At 57.3% G+C, this 15,135-nt stretch overlaps 1 protein-coding gene across 4 annotated transcripts in view; it reads right to left on the minus strand.

Annotated features, from left to right (window-relative positions):
• LOC122363993 (protein groucho-like) overlaps positions 1 to 15,135 on the minus strand; it is a 49,500-nt gene that overhangs the window by 24,845 nt on the left and 9,520 nt on the right. For all 4 annotated transcript variants that reach the window (XM_043333920.1, XM_043333921.1, XM_043333919.1 and 1 more), the window contains exon 7: positions 10,094 to 10,150. In XM_043333920.1, the coding sequence (XP_043189855.1) occupies positions 10,094 to 10,150 (57 nt within the window). The remainder of the gene's footprint in view (positions 1 to 10,093; positions 10,151 to 15,135) is intronic.

Consider the following 15,135-nt stretch of genomic DNA (forward strand, 5'->3'; position numbering starts at 1 on the left):
ATTCGTGTAGGTACCAAAATTCGGCAGTGTAACAAGGGCTTGTCCAGTCGCGCGGACCAACTATACCGTGCGGAGAAGCCGGCCACCGTGCGGATAGAGCAGCAATCGTGCGGACACCTTGTATGTACGAGGGGGTATCGAAATGTTCTGATCATTACCATGAATTAGGTGTGATAGAAATTTGATTTTTTTACATGATGTACATTACTTCTTCACAAGTCACCACACACGACCGCAAACTAATTGCATCGTTTCTTGCACTGCCTCAGGCGGTCATTGTAGGACCTTCGCACTAGAGTGTATCGATAACCGAAATTTGCAAGGAAACTGGCATATTATTTGGCGCAAGGACATAAAAATAATATCTGGGCGCAACATTTTCCTCAAAACTCAAAATTGACTGACCCGGAACGGTTTTTGTAAACCCCATTCCAACTGCTGCGGACGTAGGATGAAGCTTTAGTTCTCCCCTTTTGACGCTAGATGGCAGTGATTCCAGACTGTCTCTAACTTAATTTCAGACATCTGTAAACGTAAAAAAGCCATTCGGATTAAATTATGCACATTTTTTACATCATTGGTGTTGGTATATTGCTGTTTTTTCCATTGCAAGTGTTTTTCCATTGCAAACGCATAGCTTTCCACACATTATCACACATAACACAATACACATTACCTATGCATTAGCACCCTGAGCTCTTAAACACGAACAAGTAAATAGCAGATTAGGCAACTATTAGCAACTGAGCTCCTGCCGCATCGTACTTTATGGACTACATATAGCCGGTACAATTGTGTTACCAGCGACCAAATGTCAAAGTGAACACTGGTCAGGTGCTCGGTAACTGGTGACTGGTGAGCCAGTTTGCTTTCTGTCCTATATTACGGCTAATTCACCATCATCCTTGCTTGCACTTCTCCGTGTTCCGGATTAACGGTCCGCCTAGCAGACAACCGATGGAAGTCAGCTTCGGAGTGACCATTTCAACAAATGTATGCTCTAGTCTGTCCCGTTGTGACTTGCCGTCAAAACAGTATGTCCCGGCGCTGAAATGCCGTCCCAGCGGTACAGCGGACTAGTCGTCAGTGGTTGATTGAACCGATTGAGCCTTGGTTGAGTGAACCTTACATTGCCCTCTCCCTCTCGTGTTTTATCATCCCAGCATAGCCTGACTCAAAGCATTGCAGCCATTGTGGTGTCTTTTGACTGAGACGCTGCGGCACACAGCCGGTGCCCGATGGTCGACTTTATTCTGATATTGCCCTCTCCCCGCTAATTCATTTATTCATCATACCACGGCCCTAAAATGTTCTCGAATAGACTAACCCATAGGCTCTAACCAAGCATAACGAACAAACCCACTTAGCAGTCTCCGAACGTCTGCTGTTAAAATTAGTAACCAGTAGGTGAAAACGAAACCGACGAGTGGCCACGTCAAGCGGTCCCTCAGTGCCCCAAAGGTGGTCACTTTCGGGGTAGAACTTGTCACAACTCAGCCTATCCTACCGGACTGCCGTGGGCTCCTCTCTTACCGCGCGGCGAAGACGGTGAATATCGTGCGCTGGTAGTATTACATACAGCTCGCATCTCAAATAAATAGTTACTGCCGGCGAAGGCCCAACCATTCACCGTACTATGGTGCAGGTCCGGTGACTTTTCCGCCGCCCGTGTCACCGCGACCAACGGCGGCGACAGTGCCGTCACCGGTCCCCTCGAGACCCGGCGATGCCGTCTGTATTTGTTTGTTTGTTTGTTTTGTTGGGTTAGGCTCTTTCGGTCCGACAAGACCATTTCAGAGCCGGAATGATGGAATTAGGGGGTGACATTGGTCTGGGCAGGCACCCTAGTGAGTCGCCGGGGCTGAGCCCGTCCAGAGGACAGGCCACCCATCCCCAAAGTACTCACTGCACCCGGCTACGGGGTGCGCTCCCTCGGGAGCCGCGGTGCCGCTCCAAGGGAGCAGCCCGCATGAGATAAAGTTGCCTGTCCAGCCCGGAGGGGGTTTCGGCGTGGAGGAGAAGGATTTCAGTATCCTGAGGATGGAAGCACGGAACGGGTGCCGTCTGTACCGGAACAGCGCACTATCTGTACCCGAACAGGTGCGTCTATGTAGGTGGAATAGGCATACTACCAAACTGAACTGCCGCATGCGAGAGACGGCTACAGTCAACCAGGACTCGTGAGTCTGCGGTGTTTTAATACAGGATCACATGTTAGAGCCCGGTCACCGGCACAGATTGACTGTCAACCAGTCCGTGATATGACCCCTGCTGTAGCTAGCTCACGTTCGGGCCCTGCTCGGCGCACTTGCCGAGGCCAATGACGAGACCGACTTTTACGTCGGTCCTTCTCCGCCGCGCCAACCGAGTTAATAAAATACCTTTCACCATTGCTTTCATACATAATCCAGAATCCTATTATTTGACTCATGTGCCGCACACACTTTGCCTCTGTTGCCGCTCAGTCGTTTCAAGCGTCACAGGCACTAAATGAAGAGCTCTTTGCTAACTGACGGTGAACTGGGCTGGTGCGCGATAGGCACTGGTGTACGCAATGCACTTTAGTTTTTAGGGTATTTCTATTACTTTGCTCAAAAGCAATGGCCATTTGTGACCCAGACAAACATACAGTGATCATAGAACAGGAGACATGAGAACAGCACGAAAACATAGCGTAGGAGAAAAGTGCATAGATGCGGTTTGATACTGTTAATGATAATGATACAGATATGGGCATTCAAAGTCCATTCAAGCCTTCCAACGCATGTAACGCTCTCCTATACACACCAAGGTATAAGATAGGTTTCGATCTGCCCCAGACAGAACAGGGCCTAGGCCGAGAGCCGAGTGCAAAACTAGGGCAAAATAGGCACATGTGTAGCTAAAACTCCACACTCCCTGTGTGTTTTGTTATTTTATACTATGAAGTATGTCAAAGGAACCTCTAACTGTCATTTGAAGTTGTTAAACTAGACGTCTGAAACAAATTATTATGGGCAATTAAGGAAAACAAACGCTATTGAGTGAGTAAGATCAGCATCAGACACCACAAACTGTGTTAAAACGTCATGCCGACGCTAGCGCCACCTACAATTCTAGATGTCGCTAGTAGGTTATCCCATAGGAGCCCGTGTTACGGCGAGATGGTCTCAAAGAAGTGGGCGCGGACCAGAGAATACTGACCGCAGGACACCGATTTTGTGTTTTTCTTACTTACAAATATATAGCGCCACTTTATCTGACAGTTTCCTCTCAATCTGGAACAAAAACCCTCAAATCGATACACTCTACTTCGCACTGTCCCGTAAATCACTGTTCCACCTCATCAATGACGTCATTTCTGTCCTTAAATCACCGGTCATACTGCGGATTCTTGATCTCTCGTAACAATCAAGAGTCAGTTAATACCCGGTCAGGTGAATTTGTTAGATGCGGTAGGATTTAATGTCCACATCCTGTTGTTTCTTCAATCGCAGCTCAGGACGAATGGGCGGGGGCGCTGTCGGCGAGGGTAAGCATCTTTCTTGGGCTTTTTTTTGCGGTGATGCTGCTTGAGGCCATCTTGCAATTTCTTCAAAAGTGTGCAGTAGTGCTTGCTTATCATTATCCGACCATCATCAAGACAGTCGGTAATGACTATCCTACGCCAGATCCAGAACACTGACAGCATTGACCTTCCATATCGGCACATATACTCGTATACCGCACAGACAAAATGTTCAAAGGCCGAGCTGAGGTAATGGGCGGCGTGAAACCTTTGGAGTTTGGAACAGTGCCTGTGCAGCCGGCGAATGCTAGTGAAGCCTTCATAGCCACTCAGCTCACGTCAGCAGTGAGCACACCGACAAGGGGCAGCCCTGAGCTCCTCGTCGGCCTCGGAACTAGGAGACATGCTGGAAAGATGTGAATCTGAATTGTGAGGGAGAGGGAGAAGGAAAGGGCGGCTTCATACAGGACCGGACGAGTGTGGTGCCCCTGCCGCTGCAGGTCGCCGTGAGACACCAAATTCCACCGCCGGCCCTAACTGTCGCCGCCGTCACGACTCTGACCGTGTCTCCGTCGTTTGTGCCCGTTCACGGCACCGTTCACGCCCGTCAGGTTTTACCGCCGTGACGGCCGGCAATCGTGAAATCGCCAGGTGGCCGCCGAGTGGCGAGTCGTGTTCAGACCGGCGCTCACAAGCGGTTTGCCAACGACGCCACAATTGCACATCAGAGACCCGCTGAGGGCTGAGTGGAATGGCGTTCCCACGCGTTAGCGGCTGCCGGCTACCGTGGGGTCCGCGCCGCCGGCTGATTTGTAGATAGCCGCCCCCGCCCCCGCCCCCGCCCGTCCGGCGGCCCGCCAGCGGAGCGTGACGTCACGGCTCACCGCACCGCTAATTGGCGCGTCGGAAGTGACGTCACCAAATAGTCTGACCCATGATGAACACACGCAGTCATTATACGTGAACCATGCTTTACGCCCGACAGCTGGCATCATTATCATGCCAGGCACGACACCTTCAAACGCCGGCTCATCTCGCCGGGAAGGCAAACGGGCCAGTAAGTCATTCAGACGATCATCACGGGAAGCAGCCGCGACGCCGGCAAATTTAGTGGTTTCCCAGAGCTCTCTGACGGGTGGTGAAAGCAGCCAATTGTGTCTGATGAGTGGCCTGCAAGAAAACGTGGCCACCGCGCCTGTGACAGAGCTCAAGTTCCGACACAGCGGAGGCTATTAATCTTGATAAGTCGCCGGCAGCGTTTGTGGCTGTCTCGTTAGCTATGGGCGGCGGCGGCGACTGCTGAGCAGAGATCCCGTGGTGACAGACCGCCGCAGTTCACGTGTAGTTGACATACCGTCATAGGTCGTCTGTGGCTGACAGAATGCCTCTGGGCCGGCGGCTCAACAAACGAAGACAGCTTCCAAGACACGCCTAAGCCGGCGGTGTCTCCCTGCGGTCAAATTTCCGCCTCAGTGACCAGTAGGTAATTGGGGCGATTCAGCCCGGCCAGAAGAACATTGATCTGACCAATAGACATCACGCAGTTAGGGCGAGATTTCGGCGTATGTTGGCGATACCGTGTGAACCAGGCTTTCACAAACACTATTTTCACTCACACCATAGAGCAGGCCCCCGGGCATTCAGCCACTCAGGCACTCAACTCATGACACTCCAGACCGGGCCACTCAGCAGTTGGCAGGCGGCTCTCCGAATCTGTATCGTTATCGTGTACAATTTTATAGCAGCGCGCTGGCCAGCCGGACGATTGGGGCCTGCAGTCGCGCTAGAGACCCGGACTCGACTCGAGTGGAGTCAAGCCGAGTCGAGCAGAGTCGTGTCGCGGGGATTTGAAGAGGCTAGGTCACCAGATATCGAGAGGCGCACGCTCTGAGCGACAGAGCTGAGTGGTACTTCAAGTCCTGAAGAGACGTCCTCGCCGGTCGAGTCGACTCGGACGGGACAATGCACACAAAAGCTGCGCTGTTCTCGACGGCAAGGCTCCACAAAGTCGGTAATTGCCTCAGAAGGACAAAAACTGAACAAAGGAAGAGGTTGAGTGATCGGATGACTCAATGAAGAAAAGTCGAAAGTAGCCAAATAGCGATGGTAACATAATTCTGCCACCGAGCAGCATACCTAAAAAAACGACTGCACCATATTCTGATTTTATAAAATGACACACATTACACATAAAAGTGGAAGTTGTAACATAATAATGCGTAAAAACATCAGAGCAGTGGCAACCCGTCTCGGAACCGTATAGCGGTGACGTGTCGGCCTTCACGTCACGTCCAAACGCCACGTCAAATCACGTCACGTCATACACAGCCCGACCTGCACCAGCTGAGTGACAGTCTGCGCAACTGTCGGCGCCGCCACCACCCAAACAAACGGACCCGACATCGGCTCCGTGGCGCCCGCACCCTCCCCGCAGCGTGGGCTCCGGCGCCGGCGCGGGACGCAGGCACAGGTGGTCGCTCACCCCCGACCCCTCCCCGACACCCTCACCCCACCGGCTGGGGGGGGGGGGGGGGAGAGCGGAAAAAAGGCGCCCCACCGGCGCCAGAGGCCGGCAGCTGGCATCAGAGCAAACAACCGTCTGTCGCCGAACCTCCCCCGCTCTCTCCTGCGGTGCCGGGAGGGACGACAGGGGAGGGGGTCACGCCCCGCGCGCACCAGGGACCCAGCTGTGACGAGCACCATACAGGCGGCTACAGACGGTTTGCGGTACGGTTCGATTCGGTCTAGCGAATAAATAAAAAAGTGGAATGATACGGTGTGAGTCAAATGATAAAGAATCCACAGCAAGAGGCGTTTTCCCAAACTATCTCAAACATTTGTCAGAACCACATACTTCCAGGAATGTTCACGTCCGAACCCACTCACTTCGTGCGCATCACGAATCTCACGGAACTCACGGTCTCACTGAGACTCACACGGATTCCGAAAATTACAAGCTCATCTCACGCAACACACGCCACGGCAATTATAGACCAGGGACCCACGACTGGTCACCCTCCCGCACAATGACGAGTAATCACGTGCGATCACGTGCGTCCACGTGCAGTCACGTGCGGCAGGGCGTAAAGCATCCCCTAAATTCGCGCGCAGCGGCGGTGCGGCCGCCAGAGATCATTATGGCGCATATCGCCCCCTCGGGCCCGAGGGGAGGGGGCAGCTGTTGGTAGAATCAGGATTGGTTGGGGTGCCGTTTGCCCCAGGTCCAATGGATCCAGTATCCGGGTCCAGGTGGCCCGACTGCAGGGGACTGGGCGGACGATGCATGGAGTATGGATGATAGGATCAAGAGGATATAAAATAAATAAGCCCTTCGCCTAAAAATAGATCCAAACACCGATTACTGACGGCAGTAAGCAGGGACGGTATTTCAATAAAGGAAACCGAAAGTTCGCGCGGTCATTTTCAATTTGTGGACAGTGAGCGCTCTCAATTCTCAACCAGCAGCCAGTGAGAGTGCGCAGCCCTGTGGCTTGCGCGGGAGGCGAGCCGAACGGAATACCCCTCTCCCGCCCCGCCCCGCCGACAGAGGACCGGATTCACGCTCGGGGCTCCCCGTTCCCCTCCCCACCTCGGCACCCCTCCCGGTTCCGGCGTTGCGGTTCACGCCAAACATTGCTGCTCTCAACAGTGGCCGGGACCAGCCGGAAACCCATGACACGCGCATCGCTCTGTGCAGTCACACCCGCCCGATCTATGTGACATGCAGTCTTGCTGACTACAGAGTGGTGTTTTATCCCTCAAAGATCACCAGTTGACTGGAATGCCAGACATAACTCTTATCACATAATTGAGCGTGTCTTTGGGGAACGTATGCACAAAAGGACAGGCTATGTCACTTAGCCTACGTGATAAGGGGCACATCCTAGCACTTCAGTCGACTGATGTCCTGTGAGTGTTAAAACATCATTCTGTAGTCATCTGTGCTGTAGCGAGGTCGAGAGACACACCAGCCGCAATAAGGCAGTGCTGACAGACCAGTGCGCCACATTAGTCGACCCAGGGCGGGTCCGAAGACCGTCGCCCGGTGCCGGCGTGCGGCTCCTTATCTGGAGTCCGGCAGGCCGGCGGCGAGTTCGCCGTCTTGTCGAGCAACATGTCCGTCGTGTAGCCGGTAAAAGCGCCACGGTGTCGCCGGGCGATAACAAAACTGGTCTGCCCCCTCCCCCCCCCCCGGGTCCGACAAACCGGCAACACACGGATTCGGTTTCTGCCGATCGTGTTGTGTTACGTTCTGATCAGTACAGCGCGAGGCTGACTATTTTAGGCGGCGGGGAGTGTCGCTAACATCGGTCAACACACGCCAGTCAATTACAAAGGGAGCACGAAATCGGTACGGGCGACGGCGTGCCGGCGAAAGTGGCGCGCTTTTTGCGCGGTTCGCCAGCTGATCGGGGCTGGTACAGCACGGTACTGTTTCGGGTTCAGGCGCGCGCGCCTAGCCGTCCCTCGGCCCCCGTTTGTAGCGGCTTCTCATCTGTTATCACCCCTCTTTTTCTCCCTCGTCAGATTGTTGTGCCGTGCCTCGGTGAGCGGATTTGGTCGGGGCGCCCGGTGATCCCCCTTCAAATCCCATCAGCCGCCGCCGCCGTATTCAGCCTCTGATCGGATGAAGCGTGCATCCGCTCCCCTCCTCTCCCCTCCCCACAGGGGCGCCGTCCCGTTCTCACCGAGCTATCCCGTCCCTTTTTACACTTCGCTTCAAAACTGATTTACAATGACCGGCGGGGGAGAGGGCAAACGGGAAAATTAGAATTATAGGGCAATTTATGCCGCACTAGCGGCCGGAGGGGAGGTCGCCGGCCGCGCGGGGGTGCCGCGGGGAGCCGAGGGGTGCGATACAGGGGAGGGCGAGGGGAGCCACCCCTCCCCTCTCCCCGAGTGGCAGGGTGAGCCGTTATCACGTTTCGTCAACACGACCCTTCCCTCAGCGGATCGAATCTCCCCAGAGCCGGGTATTAGGACAAATACGGCCGGAGGGGCGGCGGGGCGAGGGACAGAGAGGGAGGGGAGGAAAGGAGGGGAGGAGAGAGGGGTGTGCAGGTGAGACGGCACTCCACAATGCCGTCCGCGCGAGGGTCCGTCCCGGGAGAGATTGGACGGACACGGCTGCTCGGGGCGGGTCCGGTCCGTGAGGGGAGGGGAGGGTAGAGGGGGGAGCGGTTTGTCACATGGCGCCGCCGAGGGACAGAGGGGACAGAGGGCAGGGACAGAGGGCAGGGACAGAGGGCGGTGGCAGCTGAGCAGACTGAGAGAGGCCTTCACGCCGCGCCGGCGCACACAAACACGGGCCATTATCTGCGGCTGGCGCCGAGCCGGGCCGGTCTCCCAGCCTGCCACCAGCCCCAGCGGCCAGCCGGTCTCCCAGCGCCCGCCGCCGGCCGTAGCAGGGCCCGCCTCCCCTCCATCCCCGCTAATTACCCCCGCCAGGTGTCGCTCGGGACAGAGGCCGTTCCGCGACTCGGCCACTCACCAGTCACCAGCGCGAGCGATACCATCTCCGCCGGCGGCGCTGGCGGAGGTCCGTACCGGCCAGCCCCAGCCCGTATGAATCCCACTCGGTAATAGAGCCCTCCGGCGCTCCGGCGGCGACCCTCAGCCGCTCGCCGCCCCTGCAATTAACCCGGCGGCCGCGGCGTTTACCGGCGCGCCGTTTTTGTGATCTCTTGGCGCGCCTGATGGATTGTGGCGGCCAGCGCCGGACGCCGCCGCTAGTTGACGCGGCGGCCGCAGCGCGGCGCTGGCGTCGCGCCGACCGGCTCTAATGGCCCGGTTTGTGGCTTGGTGGGGGCGCCGGGGAGGGGGAGGGGAGGGGCGCGGGTAGCCCGCTGACCACTCGGCGTGACTCATTTTACAGCATAGTTGCCTGCTGTTTTACACGGCTGAGCGGTGGGTGGCGGCCGGCGGCTCGAGACCGGAGGGGAGGGGTGCGGACTCTGGTACGAGCACCGCATCGCTGACACCGCAGGGGGCTGGACGGAGTTCGAACGGCCTCGGCGGGGCGGTGGAGGGGAGGGGTCGGCGGGGGGTCGGGTGGATCCGGCCGAGTGAGCATCCCTTCTCCGCCGGGAGCCGCTCTGTTCTCTATGATCCCCGCCCGGTAGCGCAAACAGACGGGTGAAAGCATCAGACGCCATTGTGTCACAAAGCGTTTCTTCATGACGCTCTCGGAGCGCCAAGAAGCGTCCCAGACTCTCGATAATCAGTCACTTTCACGGCTGTTTTCCCGCAGCCCGATCGTTCGCCGCCGCGACAGGCGCTGACGAAACACGTCGTCTGTGATCTAAATAACCATCTGCTGGTTCAGCGGCCACGCCGGCCGTGTGTTGACCACAGGACGCCGTGGCATCATGGGAAGGGGACAGTTGCGTCAGTGTCCAGTCTGGTGGTAGGACGGTCCGATGGCACTGTATCTCGCCCCCGGCCACACCCAGAACACTGAGGGCAAGGTGCGGACTGCGGACAGACTTCGGCCGTTCCAGCAGGAAGGATGCAGCCGGAGAGCAACTAGTTACCGCAGGGGTATCAACACTCTCACTCTCACTCACACTCAGAGGGGTACGAGTGAGTAGGGTAGGTCACACTCACCACTGGTGCGGGACGGTAGCCGGCGGTGACGGCAGCCAGCCTAGCCGCGCTGCCAGACTGTGGGACAAACAGATATTGCACGTCAGCTGAGGCATACGCCAAGGGCCGATTGCTGCACGCTCACTTTTTGACGGCGCAGTTTGCCTAGTTGTAAACAGAACTTTCAGGTTGAACCAAGGATGATTGACTAACCAAATAATGAATACGCTCCACAAAAGACGGAATGATCCATTCTAACTGCAAAAGGTGGTTAGCATGAACAGTAAACGTCATTGCAAAAAAGGCACGACGAAATTCAAAGCGACAGTCACGACTTGTTACAGAGAAGCATTTCCAAAGTGTGCTCAATCGCTCATAGCTCATTGCATATCAGTTCGACATTCGTCTCGATCGATTCAATACTGGCATCGACTTGGTTACTTTCATCAGCCGAAGGACAGTTATAAACTGAAGTTAATCAACAGATCAGAGTCCCAGATGGAACATATTTACTGCCAAATCGCCATCCTGAGCAGCAATTAGGAACCCAGAAAATCAAACACACGGTCATTTCCCTACTGTCATTGCTTTCACGGCGTGCTCATCCACATGGGGACAGCGAGCCCGCCAAGATGAATGATTGGACATCCAAACGCCGCCTAGATGAGGACGCCCGGGGACAGCCTCGCGTCCCCGCAGCTCGCCAGATGAATTCACAGACATCCAAACCCCGCCCAGATGGGGACACCCGAGCCCCGAGCCCGCCTTCCCAGCCTTCTGACGACGAAAGACGCGCCTGTCGCCACTCGATTCCGAGGGGGCGTCCAACAGGCGCACACCAGACACCAGCCAAAGAAAACGGCCAGTAAGCATCTCGGTACACGGAAAAAAAACTAGCGGCGAGACAGGGTTGAACCCACTCCGGGAGATAAACGATCCAACACAGACCGTCCCACAAGAACTGTGACGGCCGTGGAAAAACAAACTCACCATCGGAAAGAGAGGCGTAAACGAGCCGAGAAAAACCTGGCGAGAAGCCCGGACGGGGGCAAAAGAGCACACAGAGCATACAGAGTCGACACAGAACAGACGCCGCCCCAACTGTGCACACAGCAGTCCTCCCTCCCCTCCCTCCACCTTCCGACCGGAGGCACCGCAGGGTCGGGGGTGGCACGGTCCGCCTAACTGACACACACGACACACGGACACCAGTCACGTGCACAAGGACCATGGCAGATGACGTCAGCGACGACAGATGCCCGTCAACAAAGACGGACGAAAAAACGACCGGCGGCCGGTGTCTGGTGTGCCGGCGGCCGCCGCCACGTGGCTGTTCGCCAGCCGACGCCCCTTTGTCCGAGCGATCGGTCATTAATCACGCGCGTTCCCACATCTCATCGGCAACAGGGGGCTCATTGAATCGGCCGTCGGCCCCACGTCGGTCGGTCCGGAGATCGGTTCGTTCGACGGAGCGGGGAGCCGGGCACCCCACCCGGAACGAGGGCCGCGAGCGACGGAGCTGTTCCCGCCGGTTCCCGCCACCCGCGCGCTTCCTGGCGCGCCCACCAGGCGGCGCGCCGGTCGGCCGGCTGACGTCACGTCCCAAACAGGTCGGCCGCAGCGCCAGCCATGTTTATCAATTATTTTGTAGCGTGTGATTACGTGAGCTGAGCGGCGGCCAGAGCCCGCCCGCAGCGCCGCCGGCGGCTGGCGTTCAATTCCGGCGCACCGCACCCGAGCGTGACGCGGCGGTGACAGCGGCGGCGCGCGTGAAGACGGCCGCGCCGCCGGGCGTGACGCGTAACGCGGCCGTGACGGCTTCGGTGGTGGGCCGGCGCCGTGACCGGCCGCCCAGACACGCCGTGAGAGCGACTAATGAGACGTGCCGGGTGTCCCGGCGGCGACACGGAGCGGGGCGCCGACCGAGACGTCAGACTGAGGTTGCAGACTGCAGCCGCTGGACTGGCTACTGGCTAGACAGGTCAACAGGCTGACCAGGCACCGACACAAACTTATACTGCGCATAAACGCTTATTGACGACACGGCGCTTAGTAGTGTTTTCCCCACATACGTTGTAGCTAGGGACATCCCCTCTGCCACCAACAGCCAGCGCCTTGCCAAGCGCCCCAGGGAACTTTTCCGCCGGCGAAACGAGCTCACCACCCTGCTCGTTCATCACGCTGCCATTGAGCCCAAACATTCGCGACGGCTCGGGTTTCTCTCACACCGTCTACAGACGCCACCAGCAGCGGAACAGGATGCTAGGGGCAGAGTCGTTTAGCAGAGCCTGGTCGACGGCTGGCGACGCCCCATTCCACCCTTCCCCACCGCAACGGATGTGGACGTTCATGTGGATTGTGGATGTTCCTGCTTCAACTGAAGATGTAATCAACGCGGCGAATTGTCCCCAAACAATCATCTGGCAGTTGCGCTGGTATTTGGTTTCAGAGCACAGTATTTCGCCTTCATTTGATCCATTTTTGCAACAGTATGTTATCTAGAAGAACTAAAAAAGGAGTTAATTGTAATGCTACCAAAATCACTTTCTTTTCTCATCCATAAGTCCTGAGCCCATATGAATCCTCGCTCGTGCTAAAATGGTAAAAGCACTGCGCTGGCCAATATCACCAGTCCAGAGCCATGTCCTTTCCCAGAGCTGTCTTGGGTCACTTTCCCAGAATCCCTCCTAGTCTCAGCTGTCCATTGACATGGACCATCCCAAGTCCCGGCGGCGGTGGCTCGATCCACTTCCAAAGCCATCGCGTGTTCCCATCTAACGCGTGACCGAGAGTCTAACAAGACCCGGCGGCCGGCGGCGGCCCATCCTGCCTTTGTTTCCCGGCTCGGTGACCGTTTTCGTGTCGCCTTCTGACGGCGGACAGATGAGGGCGACATTCCGTGGGCGCCGCCGCCCGGCGGGACCATTCAGGGCGGCCTATCCGTCCCGTCGATCCCTCTCTCAATGGTGGCCGTCCGGGATATCAGTCGGAGATCGCGCGACGATGTCCTCGCGCGGGCGGTCCAGTCATTTCTCTCCATCTCAGCCGGGCTGAGTCAGCATGAGGCATCATGTGGGTAGAGAGGGCAAAGTGGACGAGTCTAGTGACCAAGGACGGAACCTCGGCGCCGACCCAAGCTGTGGTCGGAGCGATGTCGGAAAGGGTCACCACTCACCACTCCGAAAGCTTCGTAAGGCTGTCGGGCGCACTGGAGGGAAGAAGCGATGACTCCGCACGGGAAACAAGGTCCGGCAGCCGCACGGCTAACGACAGGGTGGCCGGTCGGCGCACGGAGGGAGGTCCAGCGGGCCAGCGGGCGTGACTCTCCGCCACGGTCCGTGTGACGCTCCGTGACGGGCCGCGTGACGCTCCGTGACGGGCGCAGCGGAGCGTGACCACGCTGACGGCCGACCTTGGCTCGCCGCCCCCAGCGGCAAATTCGTGTAAATGATCACTTGATTAGGGCTTCTCGTCACGCGAATGAGCGAGGCTCGCTGCTCCTCCGGCCGCCGCGGTGAGAGCATGGGAGGGGAGCTGGAGCGGCACCATGCTCGAGTTACTTCGACACATGCTTCCCCTTCCCGCACCACTTCCAGCGGGGTCCCCGCCTTCCCACTCAGCTGACACCTGGTCTGTTTTCCGGGACATAAAGTGCCACCCTCGCGCCACCCCTCACCGACACCGGAGACGAGGACCTTCGCCCCACCGGGTCGGTCCCTTCCCGTCCCCAGAACCAGCTCCTCCCCTGTAGTGGCGTCTTCCTTCCCTGAACCGTGTCTGGTACCGGATACCCTGCGCTGCCTCTCCGTCCCGACCGCGGGGTCCGCCACATTCCAACACCAGCGGCCTCAAACACCGGGGGAGCCGCCAGTCGCCATCCAGGGTCCCGGGAAGAGTCGCGCGGACGGCTGGGCATCTGGAAGGCCTGGGGTCCCCTGCGTTGAGAGCACAGCAGACGGTGGGGAAGGGAGACGCTGATGGATCTGGGAAGGTTTACAAAGGGGAGGGCGACGGGCGGAGCAGGGAGGTCCCCAAGTAAAGAGAGAAGTCGCGAAACAGGAGAACAAGAGGGGGCCAGAGGGGAAACCAGCGAGAAAAGACGTGAGCTGTCAGACGCAAAGAGCGAGCCCCGCCGGGTGAGGGCGACGGATCCCCTTTCCGCTCCTTCATGGCGCCCCTCCCTTCCCCTCCCCTCGACCTCCGCCAGCCGGTCCGGCGCCGGCGCTCGGCCTGCCACAATGAAAGAGCTCCACCACACCGCTCCGGCACGGCGCGCCGGTGGCCGGAGACGGCGTTTTTGCTGAGCCACAGGTGTGCTATCAGACGAATCCCCTGCGACGCCTGCCCATTGTCCGGTGCGACGCCACGGCCACCGCGGGCAAAAAGCAGCGCGGTTTTTCGGTGGGGCGCAGCGGGGCGGCCGACCGTATCGGTGGCACTAATCTACTTAGCGGTCTTCAGACGCGTCGCAGACGTGCACAGACGAATAGACGGGCGGACGGATCAGTTCGGGAGGAGGAGAGATGGGGGCACTGGGCACTGGGCAGCGAGTTAGGCAGGAAGACATTGTCATTGATGTAGCTTTAAACCGGATAAATAAAAAGAAAAGATGAGTGAAGGAGAGGATGCAGGGAAGAGTAGCAAGGGATAGTATTTGTTACAAACTAAGGGATATCCTGTTGAAATGGCACGATGAAAAGAAGAGAAATAAAGAAATGACAAAGGAAACGTGGTAAGTATCGCGGCCTGAGTTGGGCGGAAGGATGGATGTTCTTGTAAAACAAGAAGGTACTTAACTTCTGTTGAAGAGTCCCGAACCTCCATTCCAGAAGCTATAAATAAAAGAGGCACGGGTTCAACAAGGCAGTGACATTGTGGCAGTTCACAGCAGCTTCAGTTTTCCTAGCTCCCAACAACAGACTGTGTCCGTCACGCGCCTGCGCCTTGTGGCGAGAATAGAGCATGGCTGTCATCAGTCAGCCGTCTCTGAGTGACAGCCAGTGACAGGCGATGACAGATGAGTCGATTTCCGACCGAGCGTCACCCGTCACGGCCGCTCGTCA

Source organism: Amphibalanus amphitrite, unplaced genomic scaffold (genome assembly GCF_019059575.1).
Source record: "Amphibalanus amphitrite isolate SeventyFive unplaced genomic scaffold, NRLGWU_Aamphi_draft 000651F_arrow, whole genome shotgun sequence".
NCBI classification, from domain to species: Eukaryota; Metazoa; Arthropoda; class Thecostraca; order Balanomorpha; family Balanidae; genus Amphibalanus; species Amphibalanus amphitrite.